Source organism: Aythya ferina (genome assembly GCF_964211825.1).
Source record: "Aythya ferina genome assembly, chromosome: 20".
NCBI classification, from domain to species: domain Eukaryota; kingdom Metazoa; phylum Chordata; class Aves; order Anseriformes; family Anatidae; genus Aythya; species Aythya ferina.
In genome coordinates this window covers 3,264,962-3,292,775 of record NC_140318.1, presented here as the reverse complement: position 1 = coordinate 3,292,775, position 27,814 = coordinate 3,264,962, and the positions used below count along the sequence as shown (strand labels likewise).

At 48.3% G+C, this 27,814-nt stretch overlaps 4 protein-coding genes across 10 annotated transcripts; 2 read left to right on the top strand and 2 right to left on the bottom strand.

Annotated features, from left to right (window-relative positions):
• Positions 1–263: 263 nt before the first annotated feature.
• On the bottom strand, positions 264–20,971 carry GOLGA2 (golgin A2). Of its 7 annotated transcripts, none has more exons than XM_084493852.1 (28): positions 20,862–20,971; positions 19,434–19,556; positions 18,968–19,048; positions 15,511–15,645; positions 14,882–14,925; positions 14,676–14,739; positions 14,156–14,215; positions 13,604–13,684; positions 12,076–12,114; positions 11,591–11,653; positions 11,311–11,404; positions 10,534–10,640; positions 9,856–9,914; positions 9,297–9,438; positions 8,122–8,211; positions 7,837–7,944; positions 7,654–7,741; positions 6,816–7,162; positions 5,825–5,938; positions 5,311–5,535; positions 5,036–5,135; positions 4,860–4,948; positions 4,089–4,239; positions 3,877–3,944; positions 3,205–3,307; positions 2,855–2,961; positions 2,473–2,641; positions 264–2,365 (listed from the first exon to the last, which is right to left on the bottom strand). In XM_084493852.1, exons 1-28 carry the CDS (start codon positions 20,907–20,909, stop codon positions 2,115–2,117), a joined length of 3,150 nt encoding a protein of 1,049 aa, XP_084349978.1. In that variant the 5' UTR covers positions 20,910–20,971; the 3' UTR covers positions 264–2,114. The 7 variants fall into 7 exon arrangements, with proteins under 7 accessions (XP_084349978.1, XP_084349979.1, XP_084349981.1 ...); XM_084493853.1 differs by having other exon boundaries at positions 6,816–7,159; XM_084493855.1 differs by lacking the exon at positions 13,604–13,684.
• On the top strand, positions 19,557–27,667 carry MRPS2 (mitochondrial ribosomal protein S2). The gene is made up of 5 exons (XM_084493883.1): positions 19,557–19,583; positions 25,922–25,994; positions 26,114–26,194; positions 26,304–26,433; positions 26,775–27,667. The coding sequence occupies exons 2-5, from the start codon at positions 25,967–25,969 to the stop codon at positions 27,316–27,318; spliced, it is 783 nt and encodes a 260-aa protein (XP_084350009.1). The 5' UTR covers positions 19,557–19,583; positions 25,922–25,966; the 3' UTR covers positions 27,319–27,667.
• On the top strand, positions 21,656–24,011 carry SWI5 (SWI5 homologous recombination repair protein; the record flags this gene model as incomplete). The annotated part of the gene is made up of 5 exons (XM_084494321.1): positions 21,656–21,783; positions 21,870–21,918; positions 22,147–22,268; positions 22,777–22,871; positions 23,288–24,011. The coding sequence occupies 5 exons, from the start codon at positions 21,656–21,658 to the stop codon at positions 23,350–23,352; spliced, it is 459 nt and encodes a 152-aa protein (XP_084350447.1). The 3' UTR covers positions 23,353–24,011.
• PIERCE1 (piercer of microtubule wall 1) lies at positions 24,592–25,915 on the bottom strand. The gene is made up of 4 exons (XM_084493884.1): positions 25,869–25,915; positions 25,743–25,829; positions 25,587–25,659; positions 24,592–25,040 (listed from the first exon to the last, which is right to left on the bottom strand). Exons 2-4 carry the CDS (start codon positions 25,811–25,813, stop codon positions 24,855–24,857), a joined length of 330 nt encoding a protein of 109 aa, XP_084350010.1. The 5' UTR covers positions 25,814–25,829; positions 25,869–25,915; the 3' UTR covers positions 24,592–24,854.
• Positions 27,668–27,814: the final 147 nt, after the last annotated feature.

Here is a 27,814-nt window from a genome sequence, read left to right as displayed (position 1 = left end):
CGTTTAAAGGTGAGATTGGGGAAATGATTCTAGAGGGAAAAGGATTTAAAAAAAAAATCAGAATCTGGAGTTCATATGTGAAATTAGTAGCTAAGGGAAAAGCATCTAGACCTGGCAGCAGTCTGTCTACAAAAGAACATTCATAAAAGTTAAGTGGAAAGGGCATCAGTGCCAAGGTGGGAGTTTCTGAAGTAATTTTTCTTTATAGTTGTTTTAACCAAACTTCAAAGTGATCTGAACAGAATAAATACACCTAGCCAGTACCCATCTGAATAAGTTTATTCAGAAAGCATGTCTGTAACAGGACTAAGTCACCTTTGCAGCAGCCTGCAGAGTTTCTTCAACAGCTTCTTCTCCTTCACAGCTATGGAGAAGAACACTTAATAAATATTCATTCCATTTATAATGTTCTGCATTAAATCACAACCCTGCCCCCTTGGTTATTATGATACAGATCATGAGTAGCCTGAGCAGGTATAAACACTGTACCAGGCTGGTCTTCCTTCAAGGAATATACAGCATTTTACAGATACATTATGTACACAACCCTATGCAGCCAGGAACATGAGGGCCCCTATCACTCATGTCGTGCCATTAACAGACTACAGTAGGGCCAATTAAGTGAAAGGAAGTCAAAAAAACAGCTTCCACCTTCCTCTGGTGGGTTCATAGGAAAACCTGTTGTTCCATGTACGCTTCTAGTTGTATATGGAAAACTCAAAATGAACCATTTAAAAAAAAAAAAAAAAAGCCTTAACCTACTTTTGGCATTAGAAGAAAACTTCTGTTATATTAGTAAAGCTCACCTAACTCAGACACCACTGTAAACACAGGCTGGTGTTGACAAATGCAAAAACTGATACTGCAGTTGTGTGCTTGCACCTCTCATTTAGACAGCTCAGCCTGCTCCTTCAGGCACTAGCCCAGCTTAGTACTTCTGGGCTGCACAGCTGTAGAAGTCAGGTCCTCTTTAAAACTTCATTGCTGAGGCTGTAACTGTATTAAGAACAGGGAGTTGGTGTCTGAAAGACTTAGTTGTAAGGTATCTGCATGAGTGTTTGTACACCTAAGGGCTTTGCTTTGCTGTCACTTTGGGGACCTCTATTCACAGCATGTTTTCCACTTAGAATTAGGCCTCTTGCTTCAAGGCAGTGTCAGGTACCACCCCCTTTGAGGTGGGTAGATTACAACAACCTTTGCCACCTGCTCAATGTATTTCTTACCAAAATGGGAGAAGAAAGTTAAGTGAGAGAGAACCATACCCCCCTAAAACCCAGAAATTCAAAACAAAGCATGTTTATTAAGTGGTTTCCTTTTACTTATTTCTCCCATTTTTTTAAAAATAAATAAAACCTTCAGACACATACAAGTGAAACACGTCATCCTTCAAAGTGCAGTTACATTTCCACCCCACTCCCAATAATCACATAAAGCTTTGTCAAGTAACCGAAAAGACTCAAAAGGCAACCCTCAGCCCCTTCCCCTAGCGATGAGAATAAATGGGTCTGTAGTGCTGCCTAGCTAGCCAGAAGCCTGGAACTTTTGGCTGTTGAAGACCGCCAAGGCTGGTTTCAGATACAGTTGCAGGAGGCAGGCTGCTGTGGAAAATGGGAAATTAAGATACATGGTGTGAAACAAAAGCAACCTGGTTAGAATCCAAAGAGTTTCTGTTACCAGAGGATGTTAGTTACTGGGGGAGCCTTGGAAGGAACTAGGCAGGTTACAGTCATGAACGCTGGATGAGAGCTGCTGCTCAGTTGCTGCTGTGAAGCTGGGTGCTGGCAGCGGAGTCCTGGGCAGGGATACAGGACAAAGGCTCAAGGAATTTTGCCCGAAGTCATGGAGTCCCTTCCCCTAACCCACGCTGGGCCCAGGTGATGTGCTGGCACCTGCTGCCTCCCCCTAATTTGAGCCAGCCTGTACTCCAAGCATACCACGGAACAGAAGGAAGATGAGGTCTGGTGCTCGAGTTCCATCTGATGCAATCCTGCTTTCCTGCTGTCTTTAGAGCAGAGCTCTGTTCTCACCAAGGGCACTGAGCAGCGGTATGGGCACATACAAGTCAGTTTAGTCCTTGCAGGCTCATAGAAAATTGCTGTAAGAATTGTTGCCACTTAAACCACCATGATTTTGACCTCATTGTTCTCATCGGCGCGGTAGAAGAATGGAATGCAGGGGTTTTCCAGCAAGGAGCCCACCCTCTCCTGAGGGTTCTGGATTTCTCTGAGAAGCTGCATTATTTGCTTTGCTGTGGGGTCGTCTTGGCTTGGCTGAGCAGCTTTAGTGTCAATAGGGGAGAAACTGGACTGATGAAAAGCAGCAGCCTCTTGTTCTGCTTCATCTGATAAATTCACTTCTCGTAACCCTGTAAGGCACACAAGACAAGGCGGGCAGGTAACTCTTCCCATCCACGTACAACAGCGAGACCTTGGGTTATTCCATTTTATGTAGCTTGTTCTGGCTACAGCTTACCTTCTCCATCGGTAGCATTCAGTTCGATGCGCCTCTCCACGGGCAGTACACTTTCATTCTGGCTTGCTAACAGCTCTGGGTTTTGAGCAGCTGCTACATACTTGCTGTACCATTCATTCCTTTCCCTGACCAGGCGCATCACTAAATCCTGCAGTTCCAGTAATTTCACCTGTACCAAAGTAAAGGAAAACCTATGAAGCATACGCACCCCCGAGGCCACAAACTATGCTATAGTTTGTTGTCCCGCCTCTCATGAAATCAGCAACTTCAAGATTAAAACTAGCTGAACAACAGCTTGGGAAGGTTTATACTGTGCGGGTGCTCCCCAGGCCTGCCTCCCATTGTGTGCCCTGCCTGGATTAGTACAGAAAAGATTCCTTGCCTTCATCTCTTCCTTATCTTGAGCCAACCTGCTGATGTACTCTTCTTTCTCCTGGTGCCGCTGTTTGAGGATAGCCCTTTGACTCTGGTACAATGCAATGTACTCCCCTGGAGCACAAGAGAAGCATAAGGAACAGGTGTTAACGGGATTAGGGCATAAACCTTACCATAAGCACAGAGCTATGTTGCATGAGGATCCAGCAAATCCAACCCTGGAGTGGAAGTTTAGCCTAGCTAAGCAGCAGCAGGAGACTTGAACTGCTTGGTATCTGGGAGGCTCCAGCTCCAAAAGCTAGTCCCCAAATAACGCACTGAGCGAGCTCTAGCTTGTGTTGTGTTGCCTAAACATACCAATGGTGTCTGTTTCCCCAGACAGCTGTATGCAGCGATGTTCTAACTCTTCCAGCCGTTCCTTCAGATCAGCTTTCTCACGCATCAGATCTGTGAAACGGGACTGAACACAGAAATTGGCATTAGTTTCAGCTGCTCACATGTAGGAAATACCCATGTTAAAGACACCCTCCGTTCACAATGGTCTGAACCTAGGAACAGCTCTTGCTGCCTTTACAACTACTCTGTGATTTGGTGGTAAAAAGGAACTGAGAGCTAGAGAAGGGCTCTGCACTTTGGGGAGCAGCAGATGGAACAAAGTGCCTTTCAGCCTTCTCACTGCAGGGATAGCACAACTCCGGTCATACTCAGCTCTAGGACTGCACCTCTCAGCAAGGTTAAGATAGTCTGGTTTTCACTTATTTCTTTAGAAAAAAAAAAAAAAAAAAACTATAAATAAGTGAGCGTTAGGCCCTTACAGTCTTTAGGGTAGTGTAGGAGGGAATTACTACTCCAAGCTTCCTGTGATGAGACAAGCAGCAATAGGCTTTTTGGAAAATAGCTTATTATTACAGAACAGCTGCAACACATTCCCCTACAATTTGGTTGGGTGTACTACAAGGGTCTGACACTGGCTGAAAGTCTAGCTGGGTGGGATAGCGGGGCCGAAAGAAGATCAGATCCTTTACTTACCTGTAGTTTCTCCATGGCAGTTTTCAAAGCCTCGTGAACCTCCACTGGAACAGTATCCATGGTGGAATCTGGAAGGAACACATGTAATTTACACAGCCTCCTCGGTCAGGATGCACTCATAAAACCCCTAGGTCTATTTCACAGAGGCCAGGGTCAGCTGGCTGGGGCACACCTCAATATTCACACTGTCTCCAAACTGCACGAAACTTTACCTCCACTCAGCACGTTACGTTGCTGCTCCTGCCGAAGAGCTGCTATTTGCTGCAAGAGGCTTCTGCACTGCTGTTTCTGAGCAGCCAGCTGCTGCCTCATATCTTCTCGCTCCTTTTCCACTTGAGACATGGCAGACATCAAGAAAGCAACCTGAGATAAATTCCCAAGTATACAGGTTAGTGTTTCTCCTGTGTGAAGTATGATCGGTTATACATCACAGGGCAAACAAAATGAGAGAATCTACCCTATGTTATTTATGGGTAGGAAACCCTGCCCTGGGATTACACTAGGCAGCAACTACTGCATGTCTCCTCATCCCCAAGTAATACAAATCATTTCTTCTCTGCAGATTAAACTTGAACTCCCATGATAACTGTTTGATCACAATATTTTCCAATTATGACTGTACTTAGAGAAAAATCTAATAGATGTTCAACACCATTTCCAAATTGCCTTCCAAACTAAGGAGGATATTAGCAACACAATAATTAGAGCGACTGCCAGCTGAATTGTCTTCATAATTAAATAAAGCCACTGCTGGACTTCCAGCCTGTCTTTCAAGAATGCTGCAGAAGTCTTGCTTCTAAGCTGCTGTGCACAAGGGACTATTAACATTTCCCTCACTATTGTGCCTCGGTAGGTAGGGATCACAGCTGATAAACAGCTTATGTGATGCACGCAGTGGAACCGCTCTGCAGCTTAATCTACCTCCTTTTCTACACATTTTTTCACAACTGATAACAAAAGCTTTTCTACACATCAAGACCCACCATTTCTTCATGGCTTTCAAACTTCTCTGGGATCACTAATGAAGGTTTTGGGATTTCTTCAGTCATTGCTTCGCTTTCAACTCCATCTCCTGTAAAAGAGGGAAGGCGAACAGAGAGTTAATGCCCCAGAGAGCCCAGCTCTACCTCCTCCCTAGAGACCAGCTGCAGCTACTCACCTTCTAGTCTGTGCAACATCTTGTCATCCAGCTCTGCTGCTAACTGACTGATCTGAGCCTGCAGCTCTTTGTTTTCCTTAGCTACTGCTTCCAGACTTTCCTACAAGAGAGAAGCAGAAATTCACAGGAGTTCTACACCTAAAACCCGCACAGACTGTAGACAGTCACTACATTTTGAGGCAGCAGCATCACACACACACAAAAAGCAAGCAGTGCTTCTGCTCCAGACATCATTTTTGCCTCCAGTCTTCCCACTTGCCCCTTTGCACTGTTACCTTGGTCTGCTGCAGTTCCTTCAGATGCATTTCCACTGTCACCTTCCCCTGAACTTCCTCATGCTGCAGCCGATCCATAAGCTGTGTCTGAAGCAAGTACTGTTTGTGCAGCTCCTCCTTCTCAGCAGCCAGTTGCTGGTATGCCACAGTGTACTGTTGTAAGTGGCTGTAGTATTGGTCCCGTTGTTCCTGCAGAGCCTGAGCCTCCTGTGTTTTCAATTCCAGCTAACGTAACAAGACAAAAACCACCAGATCAGACCATTTTGCCAGAAAAAGATCCACGTGGCATGATCCAAACTGTCAATGTTGCCCCAAAACCACCAACCAGGCAGGCAGCCGCCATCTGCCCCCACATGCTGGTCCCCCACATCAGACAGCAGATGACGCGGGGAGGCTCCCAGCTTGATCATTACAATACCAATTTCCATCTTTCCATCAAAGTTTGGTAAATTGCCAGCTCTTCTTTGCATAAACTGCTACACACCTGTCCTGCTGTCCTACTGCTGTTACTTACTGTCTCTTTGAGCTCCCCCAGGTTCTCCTGCAGCTGCCCAAGCTTCTTGGCCAACTCCTTCTTTACATGTTGCTCTGACTGCAGGGCACTTGTAACCTCCATGTTTTCGTTTGTCTGCAAGAATCCAGTACCACTGTATAAGGAAATTGCCCCAACCACCATAAGCATATTCTCTTATAAACTATATCAGTAAACCCTGTTCATTCCCTGATACAACAGGGTGCCATCCCTTGTTAATCTGAGGTGTACGTACGGGCCATAAATTGACTCTTCAGGGCAGTAAATAACTTTGTTTTAAAAAAAAAAAAAAGGTTCAGAAGACAGGAGCAAGGAAAGAGCCAGGGGAATCAGTGCTGGGACAGTGCCAAGAGGAGGCCTGGCACATCACACAGTCTGTCAGCTCCAAAGCAGATGGGTGACATGAATATCCCAAATAAAGCACTAGGCATTCAAAAACAAGACGAGAAGTTCAGAAAGGACTAAAGAAAAACCAGTGACCAGGCCATCTGTCAGTGTGCCAGGGCCCCAGAGGAGAAGCTGCTACATTGAAAGAAACAAGCAAGAGTGAGGATTCAGCTCCAGGACAGAAACAATGACAGCAGCAGGACAGAAGACTGCTGAGAATTTCTTCCTCACAGGCAAATACAGGGAACAGAAGACAGGTGTCTTCAAGGGTAAAAAGGCTGTAAGAATATTCCAGGGGAAGAAACAGCCTGACTGCCAGTAGAGGAGAACTAAGAGGAAACTGCTCTGGACAGAGATACTTTTTTGTTTGTCAGAGCACCTGAAAGAGCACAGAGAGGGAACCCCCTAGCATGGCAATATAAATCACAGAAGGTGGAGCAGCCATAGCCCCAAAGGACCAGACAGATAATGCTTCTGATAGATTTTTGTTTGTTTGTTTGTTTGTTTTTTCTCTTTATATGCATCTGTGCAAAAGGATTGCACCAGTGTGGGTAACAGTGGGAAAAGAAGCATGAAAGAGACATACCAGTTTGACAAACCCGTTCTGCAGTTCAGCCAGCTGTTCCTTCAGCTCCCGATTTTGGCTCAGTGCCCTACTGATTGTGGCCTTGTCACTCTGCATGTTCTCCAGGATCTGCTGTCTGTCCACAGACTCCTCGTTGTATCGCTGCACGGCCTTCTCGAGCTCCAGCAGCCGCTCCTCCTGCTCCCTGTTGAGGTGGCTCAGTTGCTCGTTGTCCCGGACCTGGGCCTGGTATTGCCCATGCAGTTCCTCCTTCTCCTGCTGCAGCCGCTGGATCTCTTCCTGCAGACTCAACTCAGCCTCTGTAGGCCCTGCTGGTGAGGAAGGCTCAATATCCATGGGTTTTACTGCTAAGGAAGTGGAAGTAGAAACAGATCAGTCAGAGGAATGGATTGCTTGTGTAATACACATCAGAGCCATACAAAGCATACCCCAGCGTGTGGCACTGGGACTCAGAAGGTATAACCAGCCACAGTATCTAGAAGAGCAGGGCATTGAGAGGAATGAGGGAGCAAACTACCCCAAAACCAAGCACAACACCCAGCTGTGTGCTGCCCTCTCCCTCACAGCCCTAGCAAGAGCATCCCACCTGCCTGATCTCCCGGGCCCAAGCGACTGACAGTACAGCCAGGCAGATACTAAAGACAAAAACCTTCTGCTTATCAATTACTTGAGGTAGTTCAATTGCTCTCTGACAGGATGAAAGGTTTCTCACGATTCCCACCACCTTCATGATTTCAGAGCATCAGACCTACGTGTATACGCAGAAGTTCTGGCACAGCAGGGACAGAGTTAACCTGCTGGTACTCTGTGATATGAAGTCCCACTCTGCAAGCCCTACCTGATTTGCTTAACAGCTCTGTAACATTGGCTTCCAGCTCTCGAATTTGGGCCATATGCTTCTCCTTCTCCTCTGCCATTGTGTGGACCTGCAAGGCCACAGAGGTGAAGGTTAAAACAGCACACACGGTGCACTCACTCCTGTGTTCACCAAAAGCAGCTGTGATGCTGCCCGTGAGGTTACCTGCTCAGCAAGCTGCTGTACTCGCTGCTGCCAAATGCTCCCCTCTTCCTTCAGTTTCTCTACATACTGATCTCTTTCTGTCTGGAGCTGGTGAAGTGACTCCGAGAGCTGTGCAAAGCAGAACACAAAGAAAATTGTATCAGCTGAATAAATTAAATGGCTGACTGCGTAAAGGGTAAAGCTTGAGAAAAACAGCACAAAGTTCAGGCTGCGTTCTTCCGCCACACAAGTTTCTTTACAGAAGTGAGGAATTGGATCATCAATGTACTTAATACACCACCTTACCTGAGCAATCTGGGTTTCCAGGCTTGCCCTCTCCTCCAGTGCCATCTGCAACTGCTGGTTTACATCCAGATTCCCTGACTGATTAGAGAACTGACCACAAAAAAATCAAGAAACGATGGCAAAATGTTAGTATCCAACTTCTGTGTAGCCTCTCCCCTGATTTTAACCATCCACGTGACCCATTTTACAACACTCTCTAGCTCTTTAAAGTTCTCCAACTCATACTGAAGTATGTGTATCAACAAAGTAGTGATTAAAATCAGAAAGCTTAGATTTTAGCCTGGTAAAACAAGCTCAACTGGGCAGTTCCTCCCTAACAATTTTATATTTAGTATTATTTTTTTAATTAAGAAAATGGGCTTTAGTCAAATCACTTGGCTCAGAAACTTCATGCATTTCAAGAGTCTGTACTACACAGACCGGTCAGATGGTATAAAAACTTGTGACCTTAAAAGTTGACAAACATGCCAGGAATTTAAAGCCAGTGCCTGGAACATGTCAGTGGACTAAGCAACAAGGCTGATTCGTAATACTTTCCCCAGAAGAGTAGCAACTGGCTTTATATCAAGGGTAATTTAAGCCACTGCCTAAAACCAAAAGCAATCAACCACCAAAAAATGGAAAAAGAGCAGTTTCTTCCATGGTGGGCTCACCTTAACACTGAACTTGCTGTCTTAACTGTTAGCAGCTGACTTTACACATCCCCTTTCTAACTGAGTTGCTTGTCTTAACTTTACCGAGCTGACCTTTGAGCTGCCATTGTTCAGTTCACCTGCTTCTCTTAAGGATGGGTACAAAACCTACTCCTTCTCAGCTGGAGTCTCTGTGAGACTGCACAACAGCCAGGTAACCAAAAGGCTGAACAGTGACAAGAAAACTCACTGCATTTGCACACTTGGTACATTCAGTCACCCTCTCATACGGTGTAAGTTGTGTGGTTTTTGTTTGTTTTTAAAAAAACGGTCACAGTGACTTTCAATCTACTGCTCCAACTCCTTAGAGTATAGCCTTTCTACTGTCAGGGGTATCACTGAAAACCTGTTACTAAGAGGACATCTTGATGAGATTTTGTCTGACTTTAGAAACAATAGTTAAGTCCTGCCTCCACCCTCAGGAGCAAAGCCTTACAATGATCAGTGCGACCTCCACTCACATCCCAGCAGTAGTATGGTTACCTGCTGAATCATCAGCTCAGCCATTTCCAGTTTCTTATGCAAGTCCTCCACATCCAACTTCATAGCTGAGTTCTCAGAAACCAGGGAGCGGAGTTTCTCTGACAGTTCCGAGTTTTGTTGCTTTATTTCCTCACTGCCCTTGCTGAAAGAAACACACAAAAAATTAAAGTGGCAACACTGTACTGTCTACGCGTTTGCAGATGCCCATGTCATAAATTTACAATCTGGTTCTTCACAGCAGCTGGAGTCACAGGAACATTTGGAAGAGACCTCTGGAGGTCGTCTTGTCCAAAATCCCACTCAAAGTGGGACCAGGCTAACACCAGCTCTGGTCAGCCACAGCTCTGTATAGTTGGTGTGAACACCAAGGATGAAAATTCCACAGCTACCCTGGGCAATATGTGTACAGCACTGGAACATATCCAGTGACTTATTATTATTTTTACTTTGAATATCCAGCATTCCAAGGCACCTCCTGTGGTCAGTGCTCCTTGATAAGTTTTGTGGCTGTATTGAGAAGAGGAGCATTACTCTGGAGTAACATGCAGAACGGGCTTACCTGTGTTTGTACAGTTCTAGTTTCAGGTTGTCTCGCTCCTTCACTAACTCTTTATTATGCTGGAGAAAAAGCAAATGATCGATTTATCTAAATCAAATAAACAGGTAACATAAAATGTTCAAAGATTACCATTTTTTACCTTTAACAGATCAGCTAATGCAGAAAAGGTCAGAACTTCAATAAAACCCTCAGGACAGGTTTGCTCAGAACCTCATCTATAGATACAGCAGGCTGGCTAGTGCTGTACTCATCAGCCTGCACAAATGATGAAGTTGCCAGGAATTCATCTGCTTGGTCTTTTCAAATGTGATGCTACTAACTGGTCATGAGGTTATTTCTGCAAACTTCTGGATTAATGTCAATACTGAAGTGTCTGACGGAGACCCTCCTGGGACGAGGACTCAGCAACGCTTCTGTTGTGCAGAGCTGGCAGAACTAACGCAGGAAGGTGCCAGATCTGAAGACAACAACTGGACCATATAATTAGTGGTCACAGAAACCTGAAAAGTTTGCCTTGATCATGGAGAATACAGGGTTTTACAAGGTTAATTAACAATCAACAAGGTTAATTTCTACCTCCTCTCTAAGTAAGTCACTACAGACTTTGCAGTAGTACAGTGACAAGCAAATAGCCAAGCACAGAGCTGCTGGTTAAGCATAAACAGAGGTGACTCTTACCTTCTCTGCCTGTTTTTGCTGCATAGAGATGGAGGACAAAGTGCGTTCTAGCTCTGATACCCTCTGGCGAGATGACTGTAAACGAGCAGCAAGGTCTTCAGCTTCTCCTGAGCAAGTCAGAGCAGAGACAGTTGAGAGCAGACCACAAAGGGATTTTGGGGGCTGGCTGAACAGCACTTTCTACTTTGTTAACAAGCTCTTAAACACTTCAGAGAGGGCAGCACACCACAGAGCTCTGTAAATTAGTAGACCTGGTTCTACTCCTGGCTATACAGGTCATTCACCAGCAACCTGGGGCAGTAAAGCTCTCTGTAAGTACCTTCCTCAATTTTAGAGGGAGATGAAGTTTCCTTTGCAGAACAATAGGCAGTATGTTTATTTTTTTCTACTAGAGTAAATTGCTGAAATTTAGGTGAGAATGAAAGCCTCGGGTAAGACCTACACTAACATGACAGCTGTGTGGGAGGGGTGGTGGAGAAAAGGGAACAAAGTTTTAAAAGAATCTGAAGAAAGTGAGAAAAGAACAGTCTGGGGTAGTCACCAGGCCCAAACAGGGCTGACAGGGCTGTAATGATGCACAAAAGAACCTCAACTGCCATGGGATTACCATGCTCCAGTTTGGGGGCAGATATGATGACAGAAGCAGTGACGGTGCCAAGAATGGCTCATTAAGGAGTCAATGAGCATGGCGAGCTGGCTGCCAGCAACTATCATGCCTGTGACTTGAAATCCACAATTTAGCCAACAGCCTGAGCTGGAGTTTTTGGAGTCCTTTACCTGATTTCTGCCGTGCAGCTTGTTGAGTATGTCCAAGGGCTGTCTGCAGCTCGGACTTCTCAGAAACCAGAATTCCAATAGTCTGGATATGAACCTTTGGGGGAAAAAAATGAGCTCAGTGCAAAAAATCCTTGCTTCTAACTGCAACACCACTGTTACCACGAAAGGATAATTTAGTAAAGAACTCCTGCAATTAAGAGTCTGGCTAACTGGCTCTCCCAGTTTTCCTGAAATAATGCAGAAGCCAAGCGACATTACTATAATGGAAGCTCTGGCTTACCTGTAGCTGTTCCCGCAGTGCTGCTTGCTCTTTAGAAAACTTCTGTTCAAATTCCTTCTTTTCCTGTGCAAACAAATGATCCCTGTTCAGCACAAAATTCTAAACAGTTAACCCTTTTTGTTTTACGTCAAACTAAAAAACAGTGATTCATTGGTAGTACTTCCAGCTTTTAACCCATACCACTATTTTAAAAAGACATTCTTCAGTCATAACATTATTTGAACTATTTCTTTGTTTATCCACCCCAGAATGGCAACGATGGGTTCCTTATGCTGGCATAAATGTGCCAGTGATTGGAATACAAACTACTGACAAGGCCTTAAGCTGTACTCTGCTGCTTCCATTGCAGTCCTTTTCAGCCTAAATGATTCTGCGTTCTGTAAGACAAGATCACACAGGCCTGTGCCAAAGTCCACTATGCTTTCTGCTCCTCAGAGAAACAGATACCTACTTCTGTATCTATCCAAAAATAGGACACACTTTACCTTCTCCAGCTGATTCATTGCTTCTTGGTTCTGTTGTTTCTGTGGAAGAAAACAGATGCACCAGCATTAAGAGCGAGTACTCTCATACTGCTGAAACACATTTCCACTTTAACGAAGTAGGACACATGCCCAGTTAACGCAAACAATTTCCATTGTCCTTTTCTGTAGAAGACTAAGAAGTTTGTCTTATCTATCAGAAATAATAGATTTGGGCTCCCTTCACTGATACGCCAGGTGTGGTTTTTGTTGCTCAGAACATTACCACAGTTGGTCCCAAATACCACTAATGCAGCCCCTGTCTGAGCATCCAACTTGAGTTAAACTTGCACCCCACATCTATGAAGTTAATTGTAATCCTGATATATTAGGATAATGACCAAAATGCATTCAAAAAAGAAAAAAAAGAAAACACAGCATAGTGTTTTAATTCAGACAAGACCTTAGAATTTTGCAGATTTGTGTGGGGTGGAGTGTTTGCTATTTGCTGCTGGTGTCCTCGTGGCAGTTTCTCTACAGAACTACATAAATAATACTTTTTCCCCTTCCCAAAGGATGGACATTGCTCAATTTTTACTACCACTATTTCAAACACGTTTTGAAACGTGACTACAGATGGAAGAGTGATGGATTACAGGTTTTGATTCTAGCAAAGCCAGTGCAAAACATAACCAGGAAAAGCAAAGACAGGACCACAAATGCAGCAAAGACCCTATATAATTCCAGGCAAAACCATGTTTCATATGCCTGTCAGAAGCAGGCAAACAAGGAGAATCCTGGGTGGGCAATACCCCTACCAGGTGCCTTTGCAGCCCAGTTAAAAGACAAAAAGGAACAGAATGGAACCACAGTAACTCAAAACCAAAAATAACACAAGAGGGGTTGTGGGGTACACTGGGAAATGCTGAACTTTGGAAAAGGAGTACTGTGAAAGAGGAACAAAACGAGGAAAAGTGCTTCAAACCAAGAAAGGCTCTTTTCAGACTGAAACAAGTCTGCTTAGCTACATTTCATACGGCGTTCAAGCTGAAGGCTGAAAAGCAGCAGCAGGAATCCATGCAAGCCATGGGACAAAGCAGTTCATTCATAGTGCCAAGAGAAGCTGAGGATATGATCAGAAACCAGCACCAGGCTCTCTCTTAGACCTATTGCTCCCACTCTGCTGGTATATTTAGAACAGCATCACCACCTGCCGAAATAGGTTTTCGCAGTGCTGCCGGCACTAGAATTCTGTATTTCAGGGATTCAGACCAGAAATAGCTGTTTTATCAGGATGCTTCTCATCCAGGGAAAGCACGATGAGATCAACAGAGCACATTTAAGTGGAAACAACAAAACCGTGTTTCTTGTTCCTTGGATGAGCCAATACATGTGGCCTTAGACTTGGAACTGAACAGGTTTTCCACACAAAGTGCTGTATAAGCAGCCTTCCCTGTGGCACTATAAGAGAACCCATAACCTCGCAGACACCCAGAGAGCATGGAGGAGCAGCAGAGACAATATCAAACTGGTTGGTTGGATTGTTTCTTACCAATTCCTCTATCTTTGTAATGAGCTGTTTGTTAGTTAGATTGCTGGAATCTAGGGCTACTGCCAGCTCCTGGTAACGTGTCTGATGGGCACATGCAGAGAGGAGAAAAAGGAAGGGGCAGAAAAGGAGGAGGGGAGGAAAAAAAGCAATAATTACAAAGAACAGAAAAATAAATCATTATCACAGTTTGATACAAATCAGATTCTCCAAACAAATCTATGGTTTCAACAAGAGTAGCTGGGACATCAACGGATTTCATCAATTGCTGTTAAGGCTTCTTTTTGACATAAAACTCCACCAAAACTAAGGACTAGAGCTGTGTGGAGGCCAGATTATCCCCAGTCCCCAAACGGGAAATAGCTCAGATACCTGCCTCCTCCCGCTGACCACAACTACTTGATTACAGAGGAAGGCAACACTGGACAGCAATGTATGTGAATTGTATATTCAATTGGGTCTCGTTAACACTGCTGTAAGCACAGAGTCCCAAGTCAGTCATCAAGACTAGCAAATAAAAAAAATAAAAAAAAAAACAGACTGAGAACAACTTACTTCCATTTCCTTAATATTTGTGGAAGAAATAGCACTTTCCCCATTCACGTATGATGTAGACTAGAAGAAAAACAGCCAAGTCAGTTTTATTCCCCCAGGCAACGAATCATTATTAAAAACTGACTATCAGAATACTTCTTAGAGCACCTTTCACTTCAAAGTACCACAGCCAGCCAGAAGAGTATTTTTTCCTGTGTCTAAGGATAGATGCAGACTCCCCCCTGTGACAAGCTGATATGAATTATGCAGATTGACTTCAGATTCTTTGCCACTAAATCAAGAATACATCTTTCCATGAATACGTGCTGTTCATTCATCCCACTCTGCTCCTCTTCCTACTGCTGAAATTTTACATTCCTAAAACTGGAGGTTTTGCTTCTCCGCGCTTAAATATCTTATTGTTCAGTAGGATGGCTGTAGACATCTCCAAGACTGAAGAGCTTTTTCTTGAACTGGCTGCTTAAAGCTCCACAGATACCAAGAAAATTATCAGGACAAATGGACCAAAACAAGGCCATACCTGAGAAACCAGGCCATTGAGTTGTTCAGACAACTGGCGGAGACTTTCTGTTGACGAGAGAGACCTGGGAACAAAGAAAGGCCTTGTGATGAAAATTTCTCCCAAAGAACTGCCCCAATCAGTACAGCAGTGGGGAGTAATAAAACTTGAGTTTGTTGGACACTTGGGGATCCTTTTGCAAAGCTGTTTAATAAACGTACGCTCACCTGTTCTCATCCAAAGCATTTTTATGATCCTCAGCTTCATGAATCTGTGGATTGAAACAAAAATTACAAGCCTGTACAAAAAGATGGGAGTGACATTTGTGAGTGTGTCACTAAGACTTGACTACGTGTGGGCTCAGGTTGCACAGTACCTGTAATTACTGCTCCCCAAAGACAGATAAACTTAACACCACCAACTCAGTTCCTAGCTTGCACATAATTTCTGAGTGTTGAGAGCCCGGGTTTCACGGAATGAAGAGTTAAGCGTTACTGACTTTGTGTTTGCTGTTACAATTATCAGGATAATCAACACTGCTTTGCTGGAAAAACTTCAGCTGAGTCTTTTAAGTAGTGAAAGGAAGTGCAGGCTGCTCCAACTGGAGACCTATGTTATTAGGAGAGCTTTCTGCTCATGAAATAGGAGAAAAGGGGAAGAGAACGGCAGCTTTGGAAGGAGCAGAGGCACGTGCATGCTCGTGCCCCCCGCTGTCTCAGACAGATGATGTGGAGAATGCAGTATTTTTACCAGGAGACAATCTGAGCTAGTCACGTCGTAGTTACAAAGATTGTCTCTCTCAGCAGAAACGTGGCCTTGCTAACCAGTATGGCAATATCGGGGGTGAGTCACAAACCTGTGTCAGCTGCATGCTCCCGGGAGCAGGCAGAACAGAACCACAACTAGGTAGACTGTTGCTGTTAGATAGCACAGGGACATCGGCAGCAAGCTGTTCAGCGTTACGAGTGGCAACATCACTGTCAAAGTACGCCTGTCACAAAACACATCACAGGAATTACAGCCGACATGCGAAACAAAGGGAACGCACACGAGCACCTCGCCTTGTGGTAAGGCCCAGGAAAAACAGACAGATGCAAACGATCATTTAGGAACATGTGGAAGGGGATCTGTGCCCACCCCAGAGCAAACAGGAGACTGAATCAACCCACAGACATCATCCCAGACCCAGCCTGAAGAACTGGTGCCCCATAATCAAGCTCACTTCTGTATGTGGGGCAGTAACACCACCCGACTCTAAGCTCACGACCAGCTTTTCTGTAAAGGATTTGTCAAAAAGTGAACGAGGTCAAAGCCAGGTGGTTGCCACTGCTCTGAAATGCACTGCCCTCGGGATGCCTCTGGGAACACTGCTCACCGTACGCACACTGAGATGGGCAGGACAGCCTAGTGACTACCTGCAGACTGGGTCAGCCAAGCTCAGCTGCTCCATCCTGAACTCGGTGATGTTTGTGGCAAGCTGTGAGCCCCTGGTTTAGAAACGGGACATTTGTGCACAGGCCAAGCCCAGCATTGCTGGGAGCAGGTGCCCCTGGCCCCGGTGGAGCTATGAATCCCGTGACTACAAGAATCTAAATAGAAGAGGGCCCCAAACTATTTCTGGACAGCGATGCAAGTTCTCATCAGGTGTTCGTGGGAGGATGAACAGTATCTGATGACACCTCTGCCAGGCCCCAGAGAACTGGACAAACCTTGTACAGCACCAGAGAGCTGTAAAGACCCCGAGCAGCACTCTGCTGTTTTATGGCAATTGCTTTTATTTCGTCATCCAGCTCTGGTAAGCCAGCATTTAACGACCCTGTGAAGCAAATGACAATCTTTCACCAGGTAACCCCACTAACACACTGCAGCTCTCTGCAACTCCATCTGACAGAGTTCCCTTTTGCTTCAGTCGCTTCCTTCTTGGCAGCCCTCAGGAAAGCAGAGCTCCCTTTCTCTCTCAGCGTTCCTTATTCACCTGCTCAGCGCTCCATCCATGACTCAAGCAGCCAGGAGGTGACAGTAACAGGGAAGACAGATTTAGTGAAAGCAACAAGCAGGAAAACTGCAGAGGGGAAACAAATGGAATCGTCTTGATTTCGTTTTAGCAGGACAGACACTTGCACTCTCAAGGAGCAATCTATGTTAGGTGCTTAAAGGAAAGTCAGGAATTCCCTTACTTCTTCCAGCTTCAGGTTTACTTCGCCTCTGTTTGCTCAGGCACTCATCGGGATAGAGCACCAGATGGACAAGATACATCTTAAAAACGTTTCCTCAATTTTTTTGATTGGGACTTTTCTTTGCTTAAGACTTCAAGATGCAAAAACAGGTAACATGCCTTAACCACAGAATGCCTTCCTTCTGCCTCCAAAAGAAAGAGCTTTGAAGTAAATAAATCAAAGGGGAAAAAAAATGAACTGCATAATTTGTTGGAGATGGAAAGGTTTGGGAGCAAACTACTTTCCTGGAAATTATGCTTTGTGAGGTTCAAATACGGTAGAATAAGAAGCTGGTAATTTTGCTCAGCCTAGCCTATAGTAGGATCCATTTGTTTTCACACAAAGGCTCCTATTTTGTTGGGTTTTCTGCGTTTCACAGCCAAGAAAGCTGAAGTGGGTGAGGTGGGAGGGGTCTGCCTCCCATCAGACACCAATGGCAGCAGCAGTTCAGATGCTAATGATCAGCTTTTCTGCCCTATTAGCATCAGTTGAGGCTCTGAACAGCATTTTCCTGACTCAGGATTTTCACAAGACAGCAACTGGAAAGAGAAATCTTTCTCCCATTACAGATTGCAATTAAAGATTAGCTTTCAAGATATCCTTAATACCCCAGACACAATAACCCACAAACTGTGCAACAGACAGTCGGCTCAAAATGCATCTCTCTGGGCTATGGAAGCAGAGAGAAAAATGAAAACAGACGAATAGAAGCAGTAAGTTTTCCATTTTCAGAACAGAACTGAAACTGCAGGCACAGGTAAGCCTCCCCTGCAGGACGAGATGCCACCTGAGCAGCAGCACTGCACCACCCGTCTTCACCTCAGCCTCCAGCACGAACTGAGATCCAACGTACAGAGCTGGGGAGGTGAACTGAAATCAATCCCTTTGGCAAGGGTAAATCATCAGCGTGTTTTCTGACGCTGCTCAGGCACAAGCCAGGACCCACAAACCTTACACTAAGTCTTCGTGTCACTTAAGCTCAGCTGACACACAACCTACACACCTAAGGTCTGGATGGAGGAGCTTTCAGCAGCTGTCCTGCCCAACAGCAGTATCCACACACACAAAAAAAAGGAGAAAATGGACCCAAAAGTAATTCAGCCTGTGCTCCATTCCATCCTGCAGGTTTCACTCCATCTCTCTGGTACCCCTGGTGATTCACTTGGTTGTATTTATTGGTGGAAAGGCTTGGATACACAGTAAGTATAATAAGGGGTTACTTTGTGACAGCTAGACTAGAAAAAAAATGGTAGATAAGCTACCAAAATGGTGCAAGGGAAAATGAAAAGCTGAGCTTTGCTACAACAAAAACAAAAGAAAAATCTGGGCTACGAAAGTTTACTTGCCTTAATTTCTATCGTAATTAGATCCTTCTTTAATTAAACTGTCTGAAAATATTTTTTTAAAGGCGGTTTGCTGACATTTGCTCCTCAGCACATGTAGATTACTTGCTGGAGTACTTCCTGCCCTTTCTTCTTCAGTAGCTAAGGAAGACGCTAAAGCCTGTAAATGCCTGACTTGAAATACCTGACTTCCTGCCTAAACATATTTAAAACCGTGGTACTTGCCAGACTGTACATCACCTGTGCCAGTTTCATCACCCGTCATAAAATGGGTTGGCTGGAATGACTACAAAGCTTGTTCAGGGCAGCTGCTTGACGAGGCACGAGCAGAAACATGCCCTTCAGAAGCAAGGCATGAGAGTAAATAAAGCAGTGACACACGGAACAGCAGAAATGCAGACTAAAAAGGCACTACCTCTTCCTAGCGCGGTGTTCCTCAGAAGGTAATTTATTGCTTCACCCCAGATTCCTTTCTCCTTACAGCTCAATTGTCTCAAGGACAAGCATTGACAAGGTTCACTTTTGCACGTGTTAGGTTTGACAGAAACCAGGAGGAAACAAGCACTTACGAGCAATGGAAATGTGCATTAACAAACAGCTCCGTGTTAATAAAAACAGCAACAAAAACTCAAGCAACTGACAGCAGATAATGCCAGAACAAGGCTCCATCCGAAAATCAAGGTCAGTTTAAACAGAACCCGAAGCATGCAGCAGGGATAGCAAGTCACTGAGAGGGACACGAGCACTGCCTCACCTTCCTCTTGTCCAATGAGGGTATGGCTACCCCATTGGAGCGGTTAAGGTCTGACACCAGCACCTTCAGAATGTTCTGAATCTAAAGGAGGCGAAAGAAAAGTGGAAAGAGAAACGGCTCAGAAAAGGACAGGGAGAAAAATGTCAATCAAAGGCAGCCAAAGAAACTGGCATCCTCCAGCTCCATCGGAGCACACACCTCAAATCAGCAGCTCTGGACATACCCAGGGTTGCACTACAGCATCGTATGATCAAACACCGCCTCGCCACGTACCCTGCCTCTAGCATGCACCTTTCAGGAGTTTTAGCTGCTAACCACTGTAGCACACTTCATACGCTGCTAATACAGGCACACGAGCCATTAATATTACACTGGCATAACCCTCTTTCAGCTGTGGTTATGCTGTTTGGGAAGCCAAAGAACAAGGCGGAGGCAAATTATTTGGGAGAAGGAATGAGACGCTCACGTTCTCTGGAGACTGTCTGTCATCATTTGTGGGAGTCTCAGGCCTACTTCCTTCTTTAGTTTTTCGTTTTTTCTTGGCTCCCGCAGTTGCTCCAGGGCTATTCTTCTGCTGATATTCCTTCAGCTGTGAAAAAAAAAAGAATAATCTGAAGTCAAAACAGAATATGCCTTCTATGAGTATAATGTCAAAAACAAAAAAAGGGTAAAAAGATAAAACATAAGGATGAGAGAAACTGTCTTGAAAGAGATCACCCTCTAAAAAAACAAACAAAACAAACAAACAAAAAAAAACACATTAAAAATAATTCAGAGATGCTTAGAAGTGAGAAGTAGCATGATAGGTTTATCACAAGTATTATAGAGTAGTAAATATATAACTTTTGTATACAACTAATGAAGTTCCTGGGAAACAAAGAATTTGATAGCCTTTGCTGTAATTGAAAGGAGATGAAAAAATATTTTTAAGCCTAACTAGCAGCAAGGAAAACAAATAAACACCAATTAAGCCTAAATGCAAGGTGGAAAAGCAGTCTGAGAGGAAGAGCTTCCATTTGGGGAAAGAAAGATCGCAATCTTCATAGATGATGCAGTAACACAGACACTGGCCTAAGTGTGAACTGAGGGGGTGAGCCACCTCCAATTGATTTTAAAATAATATCCATTTCAGCTCGGCAAAGCTGCTAAGCTCGAAGCTGAACCCTGCCAAGTCTTCTGGTGGCGCACGGAGCCCCAGCAGGTCCCAGGAGTGTCCGTGGGGCGCTGAGGGCAGCAGCCCCCTGCCAGGCAGCCCAAATTGGCCCCGCAGCTGGCAGTGCTGCCACCACCCAGCCGGCCAGGGCCGGGTGGCAAAGCCAAGGTGGCAAAAATGCAAGGCGGGATAAAAAGGGATCCTTTTTAAGGCGAGGGCTCCTTTTTATCCGCAGGGTTTCAAAATGGAAGCCCGAGCCACTCCAGGACACTTTCGCAGCCCCTTTGACTTTGACACTGGCACGCCGAGCCGCCGGCACGGACGGGGTTGGGGCTGCCCGGTGGGGACGGAGAAAAAATAAATAAAAGAAAAAATGAAAAAAAAAAAATAAAGGAAAGAAAGGAGAAGGCCAAACAAACACAGAACCGGGGCGGGAGGGCAGCACCGAAACAGGCCCGGCCTCACCGGGGCCGCCTCCCCCGGGCTGGGGAAGGCCCGGCCGCAGCGCCCGGCATCGGGGGACACCGGGGGACACCCGGGGGACATCCAGGGACACCCGGGGACACCCGGGGGGCTCCCACCGGGGCCCGGCGGAGCGGAGCGGGCCCTCCCGGTGCCCCTCACCCCTCACCGCAAGAGGCCGGGCCCGGCCCGGCGGCTCCGCTCCTCACGGGGCGCCGCGGCCCGAGCAGCCCGGCGGCTCCCGTCCCGTCCCGTCCCGTCCCGTCCCTATTCCCTCACCTTCTTCTTGGCCGCCGCCAGCTTGCTCTGCCTGCTGCCGTCCGCCATGGCCGGGCCCGGGCCACGTCAGCCGCCGAGGGGAGCGGCGGAGGCGGCCGCCAGGCTCCGCCTTGGCCCCTCCCGGTCCCCTCCCGGTCCCCTCCCGGTCCTAATGGGGCCGAGCTCGGCTGGGGACCGGCCCGTGCCGGAGCCTACGGACCGGGCACCCCCCTCCTGCAGCTGCTGGCAACGGGGGTGGCCAGGCACGGCTCGGGGTGCCGAGCCCGTCAGCCCCAGGCACAGCTCAGGGGCTCCAGCCCATCGGTTCCAGCCCCGTTCCTCGCTTCGGCTCGGCCCCAGCTGCTTGGTGTCCCCAGGGGAGCACCCAGGGGTGCTCTGAGGGGCGCTGCGGGGTCTGGTTGGCGATGACGGTGGCGGGGTGCTGGCTGCTCCCTCACCAGGGCCCCCAGAGCTCCTGCTGAGAGCCCTCAGGCTGCCACAGCAGCAGGCTGGGGGCAGCTGAGGGGCTTTGAGGCACTTCTGGAAGCGCTGGGTGCCGGTGTTAATTGGGATAATTACGCTGTGCCTCACCTAAACGCCACCTCTACTCACACACAGATACATCATTGTGCCACCTAAGCACTGCCTTTAATTACACACAGATACGTTTATTATACCACCTAAACACCACCTTTAATTACACACAGATACATTTATTATACCACCCAAACACCACCTCTAATTACACACAAATACGTTTATTCTCGACCCAGGCCCTGTCAGCCCTCAAGGCGCCGAGAACTACCCGCCCCAGCATGCCCCGCGCGGGGGCCGCCTACAACTCCCAGCGCCCCCCGCGGCTCCTGTGGTATTGGCGGGCAGCGGCCGCCCTGGCGGAGGGGCTCCCGCAGGGCTCGGGGCGCTGCGCGCCTCAGGCCCGTCGGTAGGAGCCGGGCCCCGCCGCCCCATTCCCCCCTTTCTCCTTCCCCCTTCCCCACCCAGCCTTGACAGCCGCCATTTGCTTTGCAGGCCCCTCGGCGGCCCCCGGAGGAGCGGCGGCGGCGGCTTCAAGTCCCCGGTGAGTGCCCGAGGCCGGGCCGCGGCCTGTGGGTGGGCGCTGCTGGCCTGCCCCGGGTGGGGCCGACACCTCAGGGAGCCCGGAACGCCCCGGGAGCGGCCGCCCCGCCGGTATTCGGGGGGTGCTCGGCCCCAGCCCCTCGGGAACAGTCGGTGGGTGCTGTAACGTGTCTGTCCGTGGCTCTGTCCGTCTGTCTGTCCGTCTGTCTGTCCGTGTGTGTGCCCCCAGGTCCCGGCCCCAGCCTCCTGCCGCCCTCCCGAGGCCACCGGAGAAGCCCTGCGCCGTGAGATAGAGGAGCTGCGGCAGAAGGAGCTCGCTCTGGACCAGGAGATTGCCCAGCTGATGGCTGAGTATGTCCTCGGGAGCGCGATGTCTCTGTTGTTTTGGGTTTAAAGCGTGCTGTGGTCCGGTAATTAGAGCTGAAGGGGTCTGTGGCGGTGCTGTTCTTGTCCCGGTGCTGCTCAGGGTTGGTTAAAGCGTTGGTTTGAATTGCAGGACTGGTAAAGACAGCAGAGGATCCTTTACGGTTCATTTGGTAAAGGAGAACAAATTCTACTGAGAGCCTGGTTAAGGAAACTTTAACTTTACCTTGGATCTTGCTGAGGGAATTAAGCGTATGTTGGAAACAAATAGTTTTAATTGTTGTGGTATCATGGGATGTCATGCCATCTGAAGTGCTTGTTCATGTGAGGCTTAAAACCGATCGTGCTTTGTATGGCCTGCCACATCTAGTCCTGGATAACCTTCCTTTGTTTTTCCTTCTTGGAGCAATGTGCACTCTTTCTATGTATAAAGTGCTTACCGTGCAGCAGCAGCAATCCCTCTGTGTCATTTTTGATTTTTCTGGTTTTGTTGCAGAGGCTACAGCCTGGAGGAGTTGGAGAAACACATCGCTCTGCTCCATGAGTATAACGATATTAAAGATGCTGGTCAGATGCTGCTGGGCAAGCTGGGTAAGGAAGGGAAGGCTGCTGAAGAACTCCTTACGAAGTCTTTTTATATAAGTGCGTGAAGGCAGAGCTTGTGTTAAAGATTCTTCAATTTTAGGCTTATATTAAAAAAGTGCTTGTGCAAGCACAAATGCTACTCTGTTGTTTTCTTGGAATGTTCTTAGAACTGATTCAAACTAGAACTTAGAATATATGAAATATTTGGCATTTAGAGGTATTTTAGTCCATGTATGGATTACTGAAATTTGGTACATCTTGCTAATTTCTGTTGGCTTTGTTATTCATAGGCTTTAAAGAAAAAAAGTAGTGGGGCAAGCAGGGGGCATAGCTGCAAAATCTTTGATTGGTTTCTTAGATACGGGAGGTTCTATGACTTGCTCTTTGTTTAATGAAATCAACGGTATTTATTTCTTTTCTAGCTGTTATCCGAGGGGTTACTACAAAGCAGCTGTACCCTGAATATGATCTGGAGCTCAGTGACTAGCGCCGAACCTGAAGACTGCCGTATCCTGCAATGACTGTTACTGGCCCATTTTGTGCTGTCATTCCTGTTCAGAACCAGCACGAGGTTGTCTCAGATGTGTGTGTGTGTGTAAACTTGGAGTGCTGTTAACAGCCTTGTTCTAAGAGGCTTTGGAATGCCAAATTATTAATCTCTCAACTGGTTCCTGCTTGTGGGAAGGGGCGTTGGAGATGTGGACTTCTGGATAAATTCGGTTTTGTATGCTACCTGATCACCATTTTTATTTTTTTATTGGAAATGTAATTCAAGGTTGGTGCAAAGACTGTTCCCATTGAGTCTTTACCTCTCTTCAGCATCCAGGGTCTATTTGGATATGCTGATCTGCAGGTGGAAGAGCTACTGCTGAATGGATGGAGGAAGTGAGGGCATACGAATGTGCAATGGAATGGCTGCTTTGAAGGAAAAGAGAAACCCTCAGAAATGGGGAGGGCAGAGGGTTGAAGTTGTTTGGTTTCATTTTGCTTTTGAGGATTGGATCTGGAGAAGTTTGAGTGTTTTATATTTTTGTACTTAACTGCTCAGGTATCTAGAGATTTTTGTATCCTTTCTACAGTGAAATGTGAAGTTGTATTGAACTACCCAATCTGAATAAAGCAGCTCTCACATCTCTCAGCAATTCACTTTAAAAGCCTGGGAAGCATGAAATGAACTGGGGAACAAATCCTGAAAATGTGTTCTAAGACAACTTTGAGATCTATTATTCAGATCTTGTTTGGGGACACTTAGTGGAGGCAGCCTGACAGTAACAGGTGGGGGCAGAACTCCCTTAGCTCACTTCTAAATGCAGAGTCACTGAAAGTGAGCAGTGTCCTAAAATGCAAAATTGTGTTGAGCGTGAATATTTCAATGTCAGGTGCTAGGACTGAGGGTGACTGTACAGCCTAAATTTGGCTACTTCATGCAGTTCTAGGAGCGCTGGTGCGGCTGTAGCCGTGCCGGCGTTCTGCCAGCTCTGACGCTCACGCTTCTGCAGGGATGGTTTACGCTTCAGTCAGCACAAGCCAGCCGTCAGTGGAAGGTGTCCTGATCTCCATCCATTGTCCACGATGGATGAGCGCACACAAACCCAGCCAGCTAAGAGCAAACTGTCCTTGGTGAGTCTGCAGCAGGCACAGGAACATGCCACGTGGCGGCAGCTGTGCTCCATGGCTGCCTTGGCTGCTAGTTGCAGTGCATGGAGAGCCAGAAGAATGGGAAGAGTCTAGGGCATGTGCTTCTTTATTAAGACAAGAGCTCCAAAACACTAGATTAGGACTCTCTCAACACCGTGGATGTCATACAGCTTGCTTACACACTTACTTCCCTGCGCACAGCCTACGTTTCTGCTGTGACAACAGATTTAGGGTAAGGTCGGTGCTGTTGTTTGCCTGCTTGTTTTTTTGCGGGGGGAATATTTATTTTTACCTATGCAGCCAGCACTAAATTGAAGTGGCTTGGCATTGTAGCTGCTGGTGCTGCAGCTCTTAACAGTGCGACGGCCCGCTGGCGTTGTAGCTGGGGTGGAAGTTGAGGGTGTCATAGGGGGTGATGAAGTTGTCTGGGCCGGTGACGTGGCTCTTCTCCAGGTAGGTGTTGAGCCCGTTGTCCCTGTACATGCCGCACTGCGCCAGAGTGTTCGAAAACGCGTGCGAGGTGACGTGCAAGGTGGTCTGTGGGAAGGAGAAACGGGAGAAAGGAGATGATTTACACGCCAACACCAGCAGCACCTGCAGTTTGCACAAGTCTGGGCAAAGCTGTAAGGGTTCTTCATCTCAAGGAGTTCATTGTCACGGGATGGGGGTCTGAGATGGCTCAGAGCTGCTGGATGCCACCTCTGAGATGTGGCCACCAAAACCTCCTAGCCTGGTGGCTTTGGGGCAGGAGGGAGGTTTGCTCTGCCTTGGCCTGGAAGCTTTTATGGAGGACGTGGACCTGGGAAGAAGAAAATGAACCCAGAACTGGCAGCGTGGTGTCATTAACCACAGACCCTCGGGATGCTCCAGCTCAGTGTGCCAGCACCAGCTCTCCCTTCTACCAAACTGGGGGGGCTTTGTGAACTGGGGGGGGCTTCCCGAGTCGTAGCAGGGCACCATTTCTTATGTCCGTGCCCCTCTGCCTTGGGACGGTGGCAAAAAGCCCCCCAGGAGCCCCAAGGGGGTGGCCGGGACCCGTTGAAGTCACCGGAGCCCCGGGGAACGGCTCGGGCTCGCACCTACCGGCACCTCGTGCACCGTGGGGGCTCTGCTGCCGTAAGCCTGGTTGCTGGTCCGGTACAGGGGGTGCTGCTGCCTGCGGGGGGGAGGACACAGAGCATCAAAACGGGGGGGAACCGGGGAGGGTTTGGGGCCGGGGGGAGCCGGGGCTGCGCTCACCGGGAGCCGGCGGGGTGCGGGGGTACCGGGTACCGGGAGCCGGGGACTCCCGGGGCATCCGGACGGGACATGGGGACCGGGGGGGACCTGGAGGGACAGGGAGGGACCAGAGGGGTTCGGGGGGACCGGGAGGGACCGGAGGGGGGCAGCAGCACGGGGGGGTCGTGGGGCGGTGGAAGCGGAAGGCTCCGCTCCTCTTCCTCTTCCTCCCACGGGCTCGGATCATGGCGCTGCCGCGGATCCTGCGGGCAGGTGAGGGCTCGGGCAGTGCTAAACCGAGCTAAACTGGGCTAAACTGGGCTAAACTGAGCTAAACCGGGCTAAACCGAGCCGTGCCCGGCAGTATGACCGCTGTCCTTCTCTCCCCGCAGCCGCCCCCCGGCTCTACAGCAGCCTCCCGGCCCCGGTGCCGGTCCCAGCCCCGGCCCCAGCCGCCCGGTCCCCCGGTCCCGGTGAGTGCTGCCGAGCCCCGGCCCCTTCCCCCTGCCCCGGGGCTTTGCTCCTGCCCCTGCCAGCTCGGGAGGTTGGGAGCGATGGTTGGGGTTTTTGTCCTTGTCGCAGCTGCGGGTGACGGGCTGCTGAGCGAGCCTCTCGCCCACTCCGACTTCTTCAACGTGAAGGAGCTCTTCTCCATGAAGGATCTCTTCAACGCCCGGGTGCACCTGGGGCACAAAAAGGGCTGTCGGCATAGGTGAGTGCTGCCCGTCTTCGTCATCCTGCACTTGTTGACATCAGGAGCGTGTCCGCAGTCTACACACACCTTTGGAGGTGGCATTGAGCCAGGCAGGGGTTGGGGCAGCTCACACAGCCCCCCGCTTCCATCCATTTCCCTGTTTCGTGCCCTACAAAAGTGCAGGGACCCCGAGCTGAGCAAGGTGTCAGACCCACAGCCCCTCTGCACCCAGGGGGGACAGACACAGATGGATGCAGAGAGCAGCCCTGGTGTTGGCTGGGAGTTGGGGTGTGGGGCCAGGAATTTCTGCTCGATGTAGCCCCACGGCCCCGCGTGTCGCCCGCCCTCTGCCCCCGCAGGTTCATGGAGCCCTACATCTTCGGCTGCCGCCTGGATCAGGACATCATCGACTTGGACCAGACGATGGATCATCTCCAGCTGGCCCTCAACTTCACCGCCCACATCGCCTACCGCAAGGGCATCATCCTCTTCATCAGCCGCAACCGCCAGTTCTGCCACCTGGTCGAGAGCACGGCAAGGGAGTGCGGGGAGTACGCGCACACGCGCTACTGGCAGGGCGGCCTGCTCACCAACGCCCACATCCAATTCGGGTCCGGCGTCCGCCTGCCCGACCTCATAATCTTCCTCAGCAGCCTCAACAACGTCTTCGAGCCCCACGTGGCCATCCGGGATGCCGCCAAGATGAACATCCCCACGGTGGGGGTGGTGGACACGAACTGTAACCCCTGCCTCATCACCTACCCCATCCCCGGGAATGATGACAGCCCCAGCGCCATGGAGCTCTACTGCAAGCTCTTCAAGATGACCATCATTCGTGCAAAGGACTACAGGAAGCAGAGGGAGGTCTTCCACAAGCTCCAGAGCAAAGAAGAAGACAATTAGAGCCACTTGATGTTGGCTGAGGGACAGACGTGACTGTGCCCAGCAGCTGGAAATGGGTGTCCTGCTCTGCTCCCATGGGTGCTGCACCCACAGCATTGCTTTGGTCCTGCACCCAGAGCACCACCTTTCAGCAGAGCAGTGCTGAGGGACGTCTCCAGCTCAGAAACAGTTTGGCTGGAGCGTTCTGAGGGGAGATGGAGCAGGGCCAGTCTCAGCTCTGTCCTTGTTTGGCCCTGTTGCAAGGAGGCACCTCTGTCCTGAGGCCGTCCTGTTCCCGAGCTAATGGTCTGGCATGAAACCACGCGTATCGCGCACCTCTTTATGTGACAAATAAAGGGCTTTGATCCTTTTTCTTTCTTCCTGTTACATGTGATGGTGGGGAAATCTCTGACAAACGTTCACGCTCACAAGATGAGGGGAAAAATGGGCTGCTGGTGCTCCATCCTGGGGACCCTCAGGGGGCAGGGGGCTGTGCAAGGCCAGCCTGTGCATCACG